A 19861-nucleotide genomic window follows, 5' to 3' on the forward strand; every position below is an offset into this window, starting at 1 on the left:
GATGTCTCGAATGTGGAGGAACAGTACGTTTGTGAGACCTTCCATTGGCCCACCGAGAAAATATGAGATATTCCAGGGAACGTTCGGGGCTCACTCCTTCGTCCCTACGATAGATTTCTCCTTTGGATTGATTAGAAAATCAGACAATAAATATACGGATGAATTAATGATCAACGATATAATCTCTAAATATGAGTTAAATGAGACCTCTGAGATCATATTTACTGATGGATCGTATGACTCGGAATGTTGCGCCACAGGTGCCAGTTTAGTGATTGATGGACAGGAAACCGCTTATAAAATTAGCTTACCCAAAACGTGCTCATCGTACACGGCTGAGGTCTTCGCTATTAACGCCGCACTAAGACTAATGACTGCTCAACGAGAATCTAGAGACGAGCACGTCATCATTCTGTCTGACTGTAGATCAGCGCTTTCGGCGATTCGCAACAATTTATTGTCTGTTCATAAAAATCGATATGCGACTGAGGCTAGATTACTTATTTACTCCCTCGAAAGGGAATATGGTAGAAGAATTATATTAATCTGAATCCCCTCTCACGTGGGTATAGCGGGCAACGAGCGGGCGGACGAGCTGGCTAGGGAGGCGGCTCGCGAGCCCCCTGATGCGAGTATCGAGGTCCCGATCGGTGACCTGATGGCTATAGCTAGAGAAGAGACCTGGTGTGCCACACAGACCTCTATAAAGCGTGACTCTGCCTATAAGGGTACCTTCTACTTTAATACTTTTTATGACGAGAAGGCCCGTAGGCCCTGGTTCAGTAAGGTCGAAGCCAAGAGATATTTCGTAACGTTTATTAACAGAGTGAGAGCAAATCACTTTAATTTGGGATCCTCCCTATATAGAAAGGGATATGTGGACTCACAGCGGTGTGACTGCGGATATGAGTGTGAGGAGTTGAGACACGTTTTGCTGCGCTGCTGTAAGTACGATGACCTTAGGATCAAAATGGATGAGGACCTTAGAGCCGCGGGTTACCTTGCGGAGATTGATATTTATAGCTTGATCAAGGGCAAGAATTGGAAACTGCTCTATTTTATCTTTGATTTCTTTAAGAAAATTGGAAAGGTGGTATAGAGTTTATGCACTGGTTTCCTTTATTCCTATTGGATTGGTCTACATTGTGTGTGTCAGATTGTCTTTGGACAGAAGACATCTATACTCCCTCACCCGAGGGAATTCCAAAAACCCCCCCAGCCACTGGTACATTGACATGCCATTACTTATGTAAATATTTAATGAATAATCGATATATGAGTTGAAATAATTTTTTTTTGTTTAAGAGAATCTTAAGTTTTCGAATAAATACAAATTATTTATATTAAAGATCTTTCTAATATTATAAATTGTATTATTTGTGACGAATTATGCTTAAACGTCCGGTCACTGGGACATTTACCTTACGCAACGTAACTCTGGTCTTGGCTTGTTTTAGCCAATCTTTAATGACTATTTCGATTAAGTGTGTTGACACCGAAGGAATTGCTTTGCGCACAGAATCTAAAAAAAGAATAGCTAAATTAATAACATTAAAATTAAAAACATTTTTATTTTTATTTATTTATAAAATTAACACTTAAAATAAAATTAAATAAAACAGTATAAATTTATTTAATTGTAATCAAATAAAACATACCAAGAATCAAATTTTTTGATTTAAGTTCTTTAAAGGGCCTTTTTAGAGCTCTTTTTCCCCCCCAGTTGAAATTCATCGCAAATTTTGAAGTTATGAGATTTTTCATTATTTTTCTAGTAATTCCCGCTGCAGTATGACCTCCAACACGATTAAATTTCAATATCTTAAAACAGACACATTATTAAATTAATAAAGTTTCCACTAAACTCAAATTAGGCCAAAAAATGTAACACTTACCATGTTTTTATAATTTTCAGTGATAGAAAGATACTGCTCAAATTCATCAAGTTGTGTTTCATTATCAATTGGCAGCGTTGGGACATTTGTTTCTTGAAAAACCTCTAATCTTTGAGGTCTTAAAAGGCTCAATATTTCAGTCAAATCAGGTATAATAATATTATTCTGAATGTAATCGAGCTTTCTAAGTTTTTCCAAAATTAATAATTCCAATGATTCTGTTATAAAAAAATAACAGTTTAATTAATATAATTTTATTAAGAATGGTTTTGATTAACTTATGGATTAAAGAAAAAATATATTAAGAATAAACTAATTTTTGGCAGCATGTTGGTATAATGAAAAAATAATATATTTACTAATTTGTTATTTCTAATAAGTTAATTAAATTCACCGTCGACCTGAAGAATCGGTGCTCCATCTTATAGTTGTTATTGCGATAAGAATATTACCACAGCCCCAGTGCAGTGGTCGAATTGGCACGACACCCGCACGGTATACGGGAGGTTCCAGGTTCAAACCCTGGCTGGGGTAATATTTTTTCGCAATAAAAATTTAAACTATTCAACTTAGAAATTACATCAACTGACCAAAACCCATGGTCGAAATTAATAATGTCTCGATTTGATCCGAAAAAGTGCTGTGTGAATCCGACAAACCAAGTTGGCTCACAGTTTTTCTATGTTCATATCGGAAAGACTTTATATATTGCCAGTTACGGTCGATTTAAACTACTTTAATTGTTAATTAAATTCGTTCTAAATTGTAAATAATTACTCTGAATTGAATATTTATAATATAGGTTAATTAAATTGATTATCAATAATTTTAAAGAATTGTAGAGCATCTTCCATCATTAACATTATTGACTGTATTAAATCTGACATAATTTATTCTAACTTTTGATTCGAATATTTATATAAAATACTTATACATATTATATTTAAAAAAATACTTATAGATTCAGCACATTTTCTAGTTGTACATTTTTAAATTTCATATAAAAGAAGCAATGTCAATTATAAAATTAGAGACTTTTTATTTTTATACTTTTTTCGTATTTTAATTTTAAAGATAATGATTGAAAGAGAACATTCTAAACTTCTAATTATGACTAAATATACAATCACTAGTAAAATATTATAATTTTACAAAAGAACTAACCTGAATTTCTAGAAGGGGTAGGTATATTAGAGATAGTAAAATCTTCATTTTCTGTATCACTCCTTACACGTGAAACTGAATTTTTTGTACCATTTATAGAAGTAGTAGGTACAACAGAGTTAGTAAAATTTTCGTAGTCTTTATCATTCCTTACACGTGAAACTGAATTTTCCTTTCTGTGACCAACTGTACCATTTATAGAAGTAGTAGGTACAACATTTTCATTTTCTCTAATATTTCTTACACGTGATAACTGTTCTCTCTGGCTAACAGAGTTTTCTCTGGCTAAAGTACATTTATCAGGTGATCTAATAATTTTAGGAGGAGACCTTAGTCTACTTTTATTTTTGTTTTGTTTTGGTTTGTTTGAAGCAAGACTCTCGTCACTTAAAGAATGAATTCTATTATGTATTCTTTTTCTTTTATTTCTGTGTTCATTATCATTATTTTCTTCCGAATCAAGATGGGAGGTATATTCAGCTTTTGACAAGTGAGAGCGAGCTTCTTGATATGTATCTGCAATTAAATAATGTGTACTACAAACTGTATATATTTATCCAATATAAAGTTACCAATATAAAGTTTATCTTTCAGAATTAACTATTGTGATTTGTTATAAATATATTTCAAAATTATAAGATTTTTTATGATTTCCCAAATAAGTAAAATTATATTTCTAATGAAAAATTGACTTATTTCCAGAAAATAGTATATATAAAGTAATAAAAATAATTTATAAAATTTGTTAAAAATGTATTTACTGTATTTATGTAATACTCTGACAGCATATTCGGTCCATGTGTTTGGATTAGGAATTTCAATTGACAAAACAGCTTTTTTGACTCTGTCGGTGCTTTTGTAATAAGGCCAAAAACATTTAGTTTCTCTTTCATTCATCCATTTTATTGGTATAACCTCTGTCTCTGCGGTTTCAATAAATTCAGCTACGCAATACATATTTCTGAAATAAATACAAATAAATACAATATATTATAAACATATAAAGCCATTATATTAAACTCACGAATGCCTTATTAATTATATTGAAAAAATAATTGCTTTTGTTTACCTTAAATTTATTAATCAAGACAAGTTAATTACTTAATTCCAATATTTTAAAACTTTCTTCTTATATATTTTTTCTTATATATATAGGGGAGACCGGGGCTAAACCGTCCGTTTTTTTTCGGTGCCGATTTTTAACAACAAAATAAATAATTGTAGTTAAATGTGGTATACCACTGTAAAGAGTGAACCTTTAGCTACAAAATTTATATAAAAAATTTTTGTCTACGTCGCTTTGTTTAACCGGTATAGAGCAAAAACGACAACGGTGGAAAAATTGAAATCTCAAAAATGCCGGGGTTGAACCATCCCCCCCCGGGGCTAATCCGTCAAACTGCATTTTCAATACATATACATACATCTAATCCTGAAAAATGATAGGGGAACACGCGTGACGGCGTTCCGGTGCCATAGGATCAGCGCGGGCCCTCGAGCAACCTAACCAAGCCGCGTTTCTCGCGGGGGAGCGATAAATAGCGACGTTAGAAAAGCTCGCGGTGGAGCGCGACCATTTTACCGACTTGACGGCGTCCTCGCGCCGATTCCTCGACGCGCCGACGACGACGGCCACGACCACCACCACCACCACCACCACCACGACGACGACGACAATGACGCCGAGACGATGCGGCGAACGCTGGACGATGCGGTCGCACGCGCGACGGTCACTGACACAACGACCAACAACGACGATCTACCGCGCACGCGGCATGTCAACTCTCGCGCGGAAATCGCGGGATCTCAGAGCCGTGCCGTGCCTCGCCGTACCTCGCCGACGTGCCGTGAGCGCAAGCGATCTCGAAAACAACGGTCCGCCATCTTTTTGGTCGGCCAAAACACCCGTTTTGCGACGATACGTGCGTACCATTTCCCTCCTATACAAACTGACGCACGTGCAAGGGAAGACAGAATCACGCTCAAGGGAAACCTAACCTGAAATCGTCGTGAGCTGAAGTCGTGCGCCCGGCGCGCCACAGTGACGAGATTAGCCGGATTAGCCCCGGGTGCTTACAGACGGATTAGCCCCAAACACAAGTTTCAGGTTTGATCGCCCACGAAATATTAGACATCAACGATAATGAAAAAACTACACTGGATTCGTGTTCAGCATGCATTACTCTTTATAATCACGTACCTCGAGATTTGGAGAGCAAATATTATTGCAGATATTACAAAATTTCCACGCGCAGAAAATTTCACTTTCACCTTCCGAAAACACGTTTGCCCTAGTAAAAATCATAACCTGCCGAAACTCCGTTGGTCACATGGGTACCATAAGCAGCGTTTACAATGTTAATAGCGAGTTCGCACAATATACAGGTTCCGAGATATTTGATTAGACGTATTTACCCCGTGGACGTTTTAGCCCCGGTCTCCTCTATTAAATATGAAGAATTCATAATAAAGATTGCTAGTTTATAAATTTCACATACTCTAATGTAATATAATTTAATAACAGAAATAAAACAAGTAATAATCTGAAAGTCTTAAAAAAGCAACTTAAGACAGTTTACTCAAAGTGTAATAATGGAAATATAATATATGTATCAATTTCAGATTGATTTTCTGGTAGAGCAATTATAATTTTCTTTTCACATTTTTTAAATCGTACACATAAAGTGTTGGGTTTAAATTAGAAACTTTAAAAACATGAAAAACGGATGAATTGCATGGATAGTTATAAAAGTTCTTCTTTTCTTTATACTCGTTGACAACTATATAATATTTTGTGTCAACTTCATCAAATAAAATGTTTCTAATTCTAACAATATTTCCATTATTTAGTTCTATATGACTATTATTGTCTGATATTGATAAAATATAAGATGGTGTTATTATTTTAATATATATATATATATATATATTATATAGGGTGGTCCTTATTTTTCGACTTTTAAATTCATTCTGCGACACCCGCCAGAATGTTTCCAATTCGCAAAAAAATAATCCCTGCCAAAGCTCAGCTCGATCGGATAATGGAAACCCGTGCCCCCGGATTTTTAAACATTTGAGTTCTCTTTGTATTAAGGTGATGCTGGAGCCGTCTGTATAACCGACAAAATTATACCATTTTCTATGTTATCGACTATATCTGTCCTTGTATAGACAAAGATATAGACAAGGATAGCACGCTACATTGCACGCACACATACGCACGATGCACACCGACATCATACTTTTATATTACGCTTCCAAATCTTGATTTGGGGGATTTATCGATGTTTTTCTTGTTGTGCAATTCAGGGAAGCTTATTTTCGCGTTCGTATCAATGGTATATCTCTTATATGAAACACATCTTGTGATGAGCTGACAGCTCGCCGCAACTCGAGACGCCATATTAGGATAAAAGTAGATAAGGAAATCTGTACTTCCGTAATTTTTTCTCGTTTTCTATGTAAAATCGAAGTTTCTCTGAATCATTGATGTATGTATTGCAAATATGTATTGGAAAAGGAATTTTAATTCTGTCAAATTAATACGACGCTATACGTGACGGCAAAAAATGCCGGTAAAACAGACGACTCCAGCATTACCTTAAGGAGGTTGGTTGCGTCCCGCTGCGGGGCAGGCGGCGCGGCAGGGGGAAAGCATACAGGTTAGATTTTCGTCGCGTGAAATAAACGAATTTTAGCAAATAAATATGTGGAATGCATTCAATTGTTGTTTCTTAAGGTTTAAAAAGAGTTGTTTGTACAATTGAAACCCAAATACGTTATTATCCACGTTAAAATGTGGCAATAATAAATGTGGTCCTGTTTTATTTTTACAATTTCTTGATAACTATAAAAACAAATCATTTCAGTCTTCGAGAAAGTTCTTCCTAAATATGTAAAGAATTATTTGCACCTATTTTCATTAAATTCTTATCATTTTTAATATACTTTCGAGAGTTACATTACAGGTTAGGTAACATTTTTGCTGTGTCGTCCATGTATAAGAGAGAGACAAGAGTATAATTTCAATAATTAATTACTCGACAATCATACAGACAATTGTCTTCAACTTTGGCATGGACGACAGATTCCCATAGACGAATATCCTCCATAAATTTGAACTAATTTTTATCAAATTGATTTGAGCAACCACCCTCCTTAAACTGTTTATTTTATCAACATTGGTTTTTAACCTTTGTTGTGCACCGGGGGTAGGAGATACCCCAGCGTATTTTCAAACGCGTTTTTCTAATACGTACAATGCGAATCGGGACCTGTGCTGCCATCTACCTATAGTCTAGGAATAACACTTCAAGATCCTATAGGGGAGACCGGGGCTAAACCGCCAACGGGGTTGAACCGCCAAATCAAATATCTCGGAACCTGTATATTGTGCGAACTCGCTATTAACATTGTAAACGCTGCTTATGGTACCCATGTGACCAACGGAGTTTCGGCAGGTTACCTGCCGTGTTATGATTTTTACGAGGGCAAACGTGTTTTCGGAAGGTAAAAGTGAAATTTTCTGCGCGTGGAAATATTGTAATATCTGCAATAATGTTTGCTCTCCAAATCTCGAGGTACGTGATTATAAAGAGTAATGCATGCTGAACACGAATCCAGTGTAGTTTTTTCATTATCGTTGATGTCTAATATTTCGTGGGCGATCAAACCTGAAACTTATGTTTGGGGCTTATCCGCCAGTAAGCACCCGGGGCTGGTCCGCCAGTCTCGTCACTGTGGCGCGCCGGGCGCACGACTTCAGCTCACGGCAATTTCAGGTTAGGTTTCCCTCGAGCGTGATTCTGTCTTCCCTTGCACGTGCGTCAGTTTGTGTAGGAGGGAAATGGTACGCACGTATCGTCGCAAAACGGGTGTTTTGGCCGACCGAAAAGATGGCGGACCGTTGTTTTCGAGATCGCTCACGCTCACGGCACGTCGGCGAGATACGGCGAGGCACGGCACGGCTCTGAGATCCCGCGATTTCCGCGCGAGAGTTGACATGCCGCGCGCGCTGTAGATCGTCCCGACTCCCGACCGCAGTAAATCGTCGTTGTGTCAGTGACAGTCGCGCGTGCGACCGCATCGTCCAGCGTTCGCCGCATCGTCTCGGCGTCATTGTCGCCGCCGTTGTAGTGGTGGTGGTGTCGGTGGTGGTCATCGTCGTCGTCGTCGTCGTTGTCGTCGTCGTGGTGGTCGTGGCCGTTGTCGTCGTGGTGGTCGTGGCCGTCGTCGTCGTGGTGGTCGTGGCCGTCGTCGTCGTGGTGGTCATGGCCGTCGTCGTCGTCGTCGGCGGCGCGTCGAGGAATCGGCGCGAGGACGCCGTCGAGTCGGTAAAATGGTCGCGCTCCACCGCGAGCTTTTCTAACCCCCCTGTCGCTATTTATCGCTCCCCCGCGAGAAACGCGGCTTGGTTAGGTTGCTCGAGGGTCCGCGCTGATCCTATGGCACCGGAACGCCGTCACGCGTATTCCCCGTGGTTGCCCGCGTTGACAATGTGACGTGCCGTTGGGGAGTTTACGATTTGGTCAACCTCTGTATTCACGTGCCTAAATTGTTTTATGGAATAGGTAAAACAATTATTTTTTAATAATGTTTTGCATAAAAATTTTAAATAAATTTTTATATTTTTCTCTTAAAAAACAATTATTAAAATGTATCCTATCATTTTTCAGGATTAGATGTACGTATATGTATTGAAAATGCAGTGTGGCGGATTAGCCCCGGGGGGTGGCGGTTCAACCCCGGCATTTTTGAGATTTCAATTTTTCCACCGTTGTCGTTTTTGCTCTATACCGGTTAAACAAAGCAACATAGATAAAAATTTCCTATATAAATTTTGTAGCTAAAGGTTCACTCTTTACAGTGGTATACCACATTTAACTAAAATTATTTATTTTCTTGTTAAAAATCGGCACCGAAAAAAAACTGGCGGTTTAGCCCCGGTCTCCCCTACATAGTTTTGCCCGCCCGGCTTTAGTCTGCTCTTGGCTCTCATTTTTTTTAAAAACGCGTGACTTCATATAGCAAAATAAATATATTTTTTTCAACTCCGTTATAAACTAATATTTTTCCTTGAAAGTGTAGTATTTCAAGAAAGTAATCCCGCAAAAATTATTAAAAAATATTAAAAATTAAATTTTTTATGCATTTTTATAGTGAAAAGTCCATTTTTCGGTTTTTTTAGTTAACATACCATTTATAATTCTTTTATGTTGCAAAATATTAATGAAACCTATTAGACCTTATTTTGGAAGCTTTGAACAATAGCTAGCAATTTTGTTTGAGTCAAAATAACAAATTGTACGTCTGTAATAAACGTTTTAAGTGACTGGGGTATGACATCCCCCCTGTGCATAATACGTAATTTCGAAGAGGTGTGCACAACAAAGGTTAAAGCGTATTTTCCACAAAAATCGGCCTAAAGCACTTTTCTTTTTTTAACATGTGTGTCTTGCTTTTCTGCATCGTTTGAGACCTTATACGTCTCATTTAAACAATTAGGTAAATTGTTAATAACTAAAAAATAAAAATAAATAGTTATTGCATTTATTGCTTGATCTGGAAAAAATTATGTATGGGCTACAAAAGTTATAATAGTATGTTTAGAGCCAAAAGAAGAACGAAAATTAAAAGATTACTCTATATAAAATACTCAGTTGTAAAACTTTAAACGCGTTTTTCTCGAAACTACAATTTTGTAGCTGGGCGCTCGCGTATCTCGGCCAATTTTTATCCGAATAATTTGAAATTTGGACAGAATGTTTATAACAAAATTGTCTTCAGTTAAGCGTACGATTTTTTTATTGGACAATTAGTTTTTGAAAAACAATTAAAAGAGTGAAAAATTTTTGGTTAAAGGAGGAGGGTCCCTAAGGCCTGTTTTTGGCACTCTTCAAAATTGGACCAAAATGGCTGGAATCACTTCCTTATAACCTTGGAAGTAATATTTAGTCAATTCCAGCCTAAACGGAAGTATTTAGAGTGTATACTTCAAGTATACATGGTGCATCAGCGTGCCCGTATCAAGCATTTCTTTGGAAAACTAAGCGTTTTTGAGAAAAATGTTTCAGATAAAAGTTGTATGGTTTCAAGGTGGACATAAGATGGTGTCATTGGTTTGACCTTGAATAGTCATTTGAAGGTCACGTGAATGTCGATTTCAATATTTTATATAGAACTATTTTTACATATCTTGTAGCTTATCTTAAGAGCTTTCCAAAACACTATCGTAGATCACGTAAAAACACTTATGACAAATACTTCTGAAAAAAATGACTGACGTATTTTCTGCCGCAAGGCTAAATACGAAGTTTTGAAAAGAACTGTTTTAAGAACTGTATGCACCTTTTTAAGCAACTACGATCCCTTAAGCTTTTAATTCAATAGACCAGGTTCTGCTTATGTCCATGGCCTAATATCGGACCCTATCTCACATCTTAATGTCAGAGATACACAAAATGCGTGTATGCGTGTACCCAGGGACCTGGTTACGATAAAAATAAAACTAGTTCTTGTCAGAGCTGCTTCTCGAGATTTTCTTATTACGCAAAAAGATATCTTGTTATTTTTGAGTTTTTCTTCTTTATTTTTTCTCCTTCTTTAGTTTTTAATATGGAAAATTATTCAGATTTGTTCTACAGTGAATTGCAATTCATAATTAGGTGTTTCCAATATGGCAGAAAATATTAATGTTCCTGCAAACGAAACAATAACTATTCCTTTTAGTAGACCATCTATGACACATAAATGCATTATCTGCAAAGCTAAGTCGCCGCTTGTTGTTGTACCTTCCCTGGCTAAACTTCGGGTTTTTGTTAAGCGTGGATTGATAATTCACGAAAGGGCACGATGTTGCAAGAAACATTTAAAAGGCAGTTTTTTTAACGTCACTGATTCAAATCGTATTAAAGCAGTTTCTGATACAAGTACATTAAGTGCATCACAGATAACTGATCTGCTAAATGACCTTCGTGCTTGTGTGGAGAGAGGGTTCTTAGATTTTGAAAATCCTGGAGCATTGAGTGATATTGATTATCACCGACTTACCGGAATATCTGGCGCAAACTTCGACAATCTTTTCAGTTATGTGAAAAGTGAAATCCGTAGTACGCTTGCAAGAAGTGCACGTACTTGTATTGCAATTCTTCTTATGAAACTTAGAACTGGACTATCCCACTCAATTCTTTCAACCCTCTTTGGTTTGCCTAGAAGAACAATAGGTAAGGCAATTCACTCTGCTAGAAAAGCACTTTTGAAGTGCTTTGTTCCTATGCATCTCGGTTTGGATCACATAACGAGAGACGATTTCATAAAAGAGCATACTAGGAATTTGGCTAAGGATTTATTTGCAGAAGGCAAAGATGTAGCAATCTTAGTAGCAGATGGGACATATGTTTACATCGAAAAAAGTAGCAATTACTCTTTTCAACGAAGGACTTACTCTCTACATAAAGGAAGACCTCTAGTCAAGCCTATGATGATGGTCAGTACCACTGGGTATATTTTAGAAGTATTTGGCCCTTACTTTGCGGATGGGAAAAACAATGATGTAAGTATACTGAACAATTTGGTGAAGCAGACACGTTCTCGCCTTTTGCAATGGATAAATCCTGAAGATGTGCTGATTGTTGACAGAGGATTTCGTGATGTGATTATGACTTTGGAGGAGTATGGATTAATTCCAAAAATGCCAAACTTTTTACAACAAGGAAGTCAACATGATACTTTGAGTGCAAATGAATCCCGACTTGTGACCGCGATACGTTGGGTTGTTGAAGCTGTAAACGGGCTACTGAAAACGTGGAAAATGCTTGCTCAAGTTATCCCCAATAGTCAAATTCCCTATATTGATGACTTTGTAAGGATTGTGGCTGCACTTTGTAATGCTTATAGACCGCCAAGAGTGGAAGCATCATCACCAGATGATGAAATAATTGCGCAAAGAATGCTTGCTCGAAGTAAGAAAACGAATGATCTCCAAAAATATATAGAGGACAATGGATGGATTAGAAGGTCAGTTATTTGGAGAAAAATTGAAGCGACTTCAATTGCAGATTTTCCACGTTTGACATTGGATGATCTTCACAAAATCACCATTGGAGTATACCAACTAAAACAAGCATCATCTTATGCTAGAGAACATATGTCGGATGATGGTAATTACATTCTCTATGTGCACCAAGAAGAATCGGACATTTTAAGAGTCAAATTGCAATCACGGCATACATCCTCAAAACAATACCAACTTTGGATTCGGTACGAAAGAGACAGTTTTGACCCTATAAGAGGCTGGTACTGCCAATGCAAAAATGGTGCGCGGACGGTAGGATGCTGCGCACACATTGCATCTGTATTGTGGTACCTAGGTTATGACAGGCATCAAGTAAATGCACCACGATATCACAGTGACGTGTACCCGGATTATTTGTTAGACGCAGCCACTTGGTCGGAGACCGAGGAATCAGAAGAAGAAGAAGATGAAGAAGAACAATAATTGAAGCACCCCAAATGGTGAGAGGCAAGGGGACTCACCTTAATCAAGCACCCCAAAAGGTGAGAGGCAAGGGGACTCACCTTAATCAAGCACCCCAAAAGGTGAGAGGCAAGGGGACTCACCTTAATCAAGCACCCCAAAAGGTGAGAGGCAAGGGGACTCACCTTAATCAAGCACCCCAAAAGGTGAGAGGCAAGGGGACTCACCTTAATCAAGCACCCCAAAAAATGAGAGGCAAGGGGACTCACCTTAATCAAGCACCCCAAAAGGTGAGAGGCAAGGGGACTCACCTTAATCAAGCACCCTAAAAGGTGAGAGGCAAGGGGACTCACCTTAATCAAGCACCCCAAAAGGTGAGAGGCAAGGGAACTCACCTTAATCAAGCACCCCAAAAAATGAGAGGCAAGGAGACTCACGTAAATCCAACACCCCACTCTACGTGGCTTCTTAAAGGAAGATTACGTTTACGATTTTACTGTTCACGTGTGGAGAATCAACAAGAATAAATAATATGATTTCAATCTCGGATCTCCTTAAGTAACGTTTCTACAAATCTATCTGTAAGAAGCCTCATAACTCGCAAAGTACTTAATGAAAAATGACTTAGTTATAAGTGTTTTGGAAAGCTCTCGAGATAAGCTACAAGATATGTAAAAATAGCAGGTTCTATATAAAATATTGAAATCGACATTCACGTGACCTTCAAATGACTATTCAAGGTCAAACCAATGACACCATCTTATGTCCCCCTTGAAACCATACAACTTTTATCTGAAACATTTTTCTCAAAAACGCTTAGTTTTCCAAAGAAATGCTTGATACGGGCACGCTGATGCACCATGTATACTTGAAGTATACACTCTAAATACTTCCGTTTAGGCTGAAATTGACTAAATATTACTTCCAAGGTTATAAGGAAGTGATTCCAGCCATTTTGGTCCAATTTTGAAGGGTGCCAAAAACAGGCCTTAGGGACCCTCCTCCTTTCGAACTTTTTTTTTAGAACTGCGCCATTTTGTTAAAGATTAATATTTCAAAAAATCCGTAATACGCTTAACTGAAACTACATTCGTACTTATAGTTTAAAATGACACCAAATTTTTTTATTTTAGACATCCCACTCTTTTTAGAGTAGAAGAATCAGAAGAGTCACTCCAAGTAAAGAGTTAATAAAAACATTTTTTTGAAAAGTGAAATTTCACTTCAGTTGGACTGGCTCACTCTAAAAGAATAAAATCTCACTAAAAAAAATCATGAAAATACTGCCAGTCCAACTGGAGTAAAATTTCACTTTTCAAAAAAATGTTTTTATTAACTCTTTACTTGGAGTGACTCTTCTGATTCTTCTACTCTAAAAAGAGTGCCATGTGTAATTCTAATCAAGCGAGGATTTCAGTTATTTTAGAGAGTGAGAATAGGGTTGTGTGGGGTGATGTGCAACATGGGGTGATGTGCAACATTTCCGATTCCTGGTCTGCATGTCGATATTTGACAGAACCGCATACTGCCATCTGTTTGTGTTGACAGTACCTTGTTTTAGATAAATAACTCGCGAGATAGCACGCACCCTGGTTTGCTGTACGAAAAGCGAGTTAAATTTCTCGAGCTGAATGTAATTTTTGCTTTTCACATTCATAGTGATTTCGTGAATTGATTTTAGTCATCTTATAGGTAAATATTTTTATATTGTTAGTTTTTCAAGTACTTTTGATAATCCAAAGCGATTTTGTGATTTTCTTACATTGTGTTGGTGTCACGCCAGTCCGCGCAAAATAGCGTGTTTGGGGTGATGTGCAACATGATGTGAAATGTGTCGACATGCAAGGTCGCAACTATTTTACTTGTGACAACTGCGATTCAGATGACGAAAAATAAAGTTTTTTGCGTTTTTCCTTTCATTATATTAATTTTTAAGCGATAAATAAATAAGAAATCAAATAAAAAATAATTTTTTTTCAGGTCGATTACAACACAGTGAAATTTTTTGTTTACCAGATTTCGATTAATTTGTATTTAAGAAGCCCAAATTTAACATTTAAGTCGATTGATGTCGATATTCATGCATTTTTTACCTTAATTTTACATGTGTTGCACATCACCCCAAGAAAATTTGAAAATGCTAAAACAGACGTTTTTGAAAACTCGAAAAATTTTTAGGAAAAATTTAAAATTTTGAAAATCTAATTACGCAGAATTTTAGTATTTTCCTTCCTCTACATTATACAGCCATGATATATTCAAGAATTTGATTTTTGGATATGTTTTCCGAGCAACGAGTGAAAGTGTTGCACATCACTCCACATAACCCTAATTATTTCATTTAATAATTTTTGTCTAATTTTTAAAATTGAAAATGGCAGATTTAATATGGCTGATTAAGATCCGCCCTTTTGAATTTTGAAAATCCAATGGTGGATTCGTAATCGGCGATTTCAAAAACCCCCACCTACCAAGTTTCATTTCATTAGCAATATTTTTCAAAATTTTGTCCGCCATATTGGATCCGCCATCTTAAATTTTAAAAAACTGATAACAGATTTGTAATCAGCGACCTCAAAAACCTCTAGATATAAATTTTCATGAAAAATGGATAACGTTTTCATAATTGTTCTTCACTTTTCCCAAATTTTGAGGATGATCTGACTGAATTCGGTAATTTAGCCACGCACCATTCGAAAGCTTACATTTTTCTGTAAATTTTAAGAATTTTTTGAAAATTTTTAGATTAAATATGAAATGGGCAGCATGGGGGTAACGTTGAGAAAGAATGACCCATATATATTTTTTATGTATTACACATATCTTTTTCAACATTAGTAAACTGCAACATTAGTAAAATAGCAATTTACTAATGTTGGAAAAGATATGTGTAATATAGAATAATATATATATGTATTATATAATTGTACCTCCACGTAGCGCATCCTGGGTAGTGCTAAAGCAGCCCGCAACTTTTATTTGACTTTAGTTATGTTTTGAAACTCATAAAAATCATCTCATGTTTCAATTTTGACAACAAAATTCAAAAACAAAGCAATTTCAAATTTTAACATAAAAATGGCGATAACTCGAAAACAACGCATTTTCGGACCTATGTTTGTATCAACTTTCTTTTTTGTTTTTGGTTCCCCATTCATCTCCCGAGCGATTTACCTCGACTTACGGAACATCCTGTATATATATATGTCTGAGACCATCCGTACACCCCTTTTCTTTCAAAAACTAAGCATTTTAGAGAAAAACGTTTTAGACAAAAATTGTATGGTTTTGAGGGGAACATAAGATGGTGTCATTGGTTTGACCTTGGGTGGCATCGTTAAGGTCAGGTCAAGGACACCTTCAGTTTCTTAAATGGAACCCCCAATTTTTTATTACATATTCTTATAGCTTATGTCGAGAGCTTTCCAAAACACTATAATTAAGTATTTTTTCATTAAGTACTTTTCGAGTTATAAGGCTTGAAAGTTACAGTATTGTGACATAATATTTTGTTAAGTATTTATAATTCAAATTCCTTACTTTTTATTTTTGCAAACAATACGAATCAATTAATGTAAAGAAAACACAATTTTCTTAAAGAAAAACTTGTTGTGTAAGAGCGTTGTGGAATAGATGCGGAATAGGTGCGGAATATGTGCGAAATATGTGCGGAACATATGCGAAATAGGTGCGGAATATGTGCGGAATATGTGTGGAATAGGGGCGGAATAGGTGCGGAATAGGTACGTAATAGGTGCGGAACAGGTGCGGAATAAGTTGCGAAATGTATTGCGGTCAGTGACTGCGGAACATTGGTTACAGACATATAAAAAATTTGAATTCAGTGAACTTTGCTAACACGGCTCTCACTTACTAGAGACCCTCTATCACTTACTCGTGATGAGTGCCATCTAGCGGCACGGTAGGCCAAACCGACAACACTTTTTTAAGATTTTGCGAAGAAGAAGAAGACGACGACGACGTATCTGAATGACATAAATTGGACAGAAAAATAGAAGCATATATGCATATCTATCTCATCAAGTGCATATCTGTGCATCAATGTTGTATCATATAATCAGAAAAATCTATTTTCTTCTCCAATATTTAAATCTTTCGATAATATTGACTTATTAAAAAAATTCAGTAATTTATTTCTGGAGAAGTGTTCTCCTTCCTGTAAAAGATACGCTGTAGCGTCTCACTTCCTTATTATGAAAGGAGGATGTATTGCTTCTGTATCTTGTTAATCGCTCCTGTATCTTGTTAATCGCTTACGAAAGGATGTATCTCTCTTATATCTTGTTAAAAAATATCTTGTTAATAAATTATTATATACTTGGCGTGAGACGCTACCGCGTCTCTTGATGTTCACTCGTCTTAGTTTAAATAGCATTCTGCATTTTGCTATTTAACAAACATTGATAGACCAATGCTTGAAAAAAGGCAATAGAACATGTAAATATTTTAATTTGCATTAGCGTAGTAATACATACACAAAAAGTCGATGATTCTACTAACGTGAGCAATCGCGCCTGTTGTAATCGTTGCTGCAATTGTTGCTGCTTTATCTTGTGCTTGATGTTGGAGCAGAATGGGACGAGACACTTGGTCTCTTGGCAGCCTTTCGCATGGTAACGACACAACGCAATCAGCTGTTTACATATAGGACAGTCGCCATTGGTCTTTCTCCTCTTGCAATACTTTGCATGCATCACCTCTCGCTTCATCTTCTGGCAACTCGATAGACGACAGTTAGCATTTCTGCACTGGCAGGCATGCACCAATGATTGAATGCATCTCTGTATAGATAAATTCTCCTACGTTGCAGAAACGAAAAAGATATGAGCACATTATAGGTTTATCCTAATTACAACATGGATATTTTTAGAATAAGCTGACAAGTAACCTGTGGATTTATTTGTTTCTTATCCGCAGGTGAAGAGCCATTATCCAAAGCAAAGCCAAGTTTTTCCATCGGATGCGGATGACCGTCCTTATCTTTACAATTTACACATAAATCAAAATCCTGTAATAAAATCGCAATTATAGTAAGCATGAAAGTTATGAAAAGTGGCAAGAGTATTTTTCTCCAAAGCAATCTAATACATACGTTTAAACCAGGTACCATTGTACAAACTGTACAATGGTATCTGGTCTCCACGTGACTTTTACAGTTTTTGCAAGTGTAAAGCATGTTGAAGGAAAAACAAGGTGTGCTTCTCTCCTTCTTCTGTTTTTTGGCTCCTGCCTGTTGTCAGAGATCAATATAAAAAAAACGAGAAAGTAATCTGTACCTATATGCACGTGTGACAGGCACTATCGCGCAATAAAGATTTTTCCGAAGTATACCCCGATAACAAAAATCCTGATAGAAAACGATAGAAACCGATACGATTTTGAAAAAAAATCTTATCGTTTCCTATCGTAACCTATCGTGTTTCCAACAGAAGTGTTATCGTTACCTATTTTTTTTTTCATTCTCTGTTGAAAGCGGATTCAATCGTTGGCATACGACAGAAATCTTATAGTATTTTATTGTTTTCTATCGTTTTATTGGAATTTATCGAGAAGAAATGATTGAAAATCTATCATAATCAATTGTGTATTCATAATAAAGGAAACTCAAAGTTTTCTATCGACAACTACAATTACGAAAAAAAACCTATAATTATTAATCATGTATCAACGATAGATGATTCAAAATGTATCTTATCGTAAAGTTGCAACAGAAAACGTTTCGTGATTTATCGTAAAATCACGACGGTACGAGGAAATGGTTTTCCATCTTATAGTTATTTATCGTACATCAACGAGGTATACATCCAACATCGACGATTCAAAACGTATCTTGTCGTTAAGAATGTTCTGGATCGAGTTTGTCAAAATGCTTCGAAGTTGATGAAAATTTAATATCATATTCTGTATTCTCTTTCAAAGTTCGGGGCCAAATTTCAGATCGTTTCACAATTTAGATAAAAAGTTATCAATTTTTGAATATCCGAGTTTTATAGAAAAAAGTGTAAACATTAAAAAATGCTACCAATACAATGATATTTTACACACAAGTAGGTCATCACAAACAAAAACATAACAACAAAATTTGAAACAATTTACAAAAATATTGTTTGAAAATTTTTTTTCTAATTTTTAATAAAAATTTTGTTTAAAAAATTATTTTTAAAAAATATTATTTGTTGAATAGAAGAGATTTTAATATAAAATATATTTTGATGTCGAATACTTTTTTGGGGGGTATGCGAGGTTCCCTTGTTAGTTAAAAAAAAATTAACTTACCCAACCGTCCCAACCCTGTCTCTTCGTGATCTGAGATCTGAGCGGCTTGTGAACAATGTGAATTGTGAATTGTGAATGCCGACCAACACCGACCAATGCCCACGCCCACGTGCTTGTGCTTATAACTGCACGAAGAACATCCCCTCCCCTTCACCATCTATACCTTTCACTGAAAAAAAAAGTTTGTACCAATGCATGCAATACTTTTTAAATGAAAATTCATTAAAAATAGCTCATTTTTTCGGGCGTCACAGTGTAATAGCCCCTTAAGCAGTAAGCAAATCAGCCAATCACAGTCAAGAACTTAAGGCACGGCCACAGTATAAGCACGGCCCTAAGCGATAGCGAATCCATACCGTTGATTTAAGCCCCTTGCACAATGCCAGGCAACAGGCATAGGAACAGGGAATAGAAATCAGAAATCATGTATAAATGCAGAATAAAGCCCCTTGCACAATGCCAGGCAACAGGCAATAGGAACAGGAAATAACCAAAAAATCGTTAATTACAACCTAAAAAATTCGAATACTATGATTGGTTGGCAACAGGCAATAGGCACAGAATTTCCAACGTGATGGAAACTCTGTGTCTATTGCCTGTGTCACTGTTTATTCTGCATTTATACATGATTTCTGATTTCTATTCCCTGTTCCTATTGCCTGTTGCCTGGCATTGTGCAAGGGGCTTAAACAGTGACACAGGCAATAGACAGAGTTTCCGTCACGTTGGAAATTCTGTGCCTATTGCCTGTTGCCAACCAATCATAGCATTCGAATTTTTTAGGTTGTAATTAACGATTTTTTGGTTATTTCCTGTTCCTATTACCTGTTGCCTGGCATTGTGCAAGGGGCTTTACTTTAGGGTATGTTGCACTAGTTCAGAAGTGCAGAGAAAACGAACAGACCTTCTAACTTACTGCACCAGTGTACACTATTAGTTCAGCAGTGCGGCAATAGAAAACAGACCTCGAGACAGTTATGACACATATATGGCTGCGTTCGAAAACGTCACCCGAGTGCACACGAGTATA

General features: G+C 36.6%; 1 protein-coding gene across 4 annotated transcripts; it reads right to left on the bottom strand.

The window, feature by feature from the left end:
- Positions 1-1096: 1096 nt before the first annotated feature.
- On the bottom strand, positions 1097-19861 carry LOC139768215 (uncharacterized). 4 transcript variants are annotated; one of them, XM_071698173.1, is made up of 10 exons: positions 19736-19861; positions 18832-19000; positions 17648-17785; positions 17444-17563; positions 17056-17354; positions 3821-4020; positions 3060-3575; positions 1896-2113; positions 1659-1821; positions 1097-1522 (listed from the first exon to the last, which is right to left on the bottom strand). In XM_071698173.1, exons 3-10 carry the CDS (start codon positions 17729-17731, stop codon positions 1374-1376), a joined length of 1749 nt encoding a protein of 582 aa, XP_071554274.1. In that variant the 5' UTR covers positions 17732-17785; positions 18832-19000; positions 19736-19861; the 3' UTR covers positions 1097-1373. The 4 variants fall into 4 exon arrangements, with proteins under 4 accessions (XP_071554274.1, XP_071554276.1, XP_071554277.1 ...); XM_071698175.1 differs by lacking the exon at positions 17648-17785; XM_071698176.1 differs by lacking the exons at positions 17444-17563; positions 17648-17785.

The sequence above is a fragment of the Temnothorax nylanderi genome, unplaced genomic scaffold (genome assembly GCF_030848795.1).
Source record: "Temnothorax nylanderi isolate EJ_2023f unplaced genomic scaffold, tnyl_v1.0 TNYL_tig0015_pilon, whole genome shotgun sequence".
Classification (NCBI taxonomy): domain Eukaryota; kingdom Metazoa; phylum Arthropoda; class Insecta; order Hymenoptera; family Formicidae; genus Temnothorax; species Temnothorax nylanderi.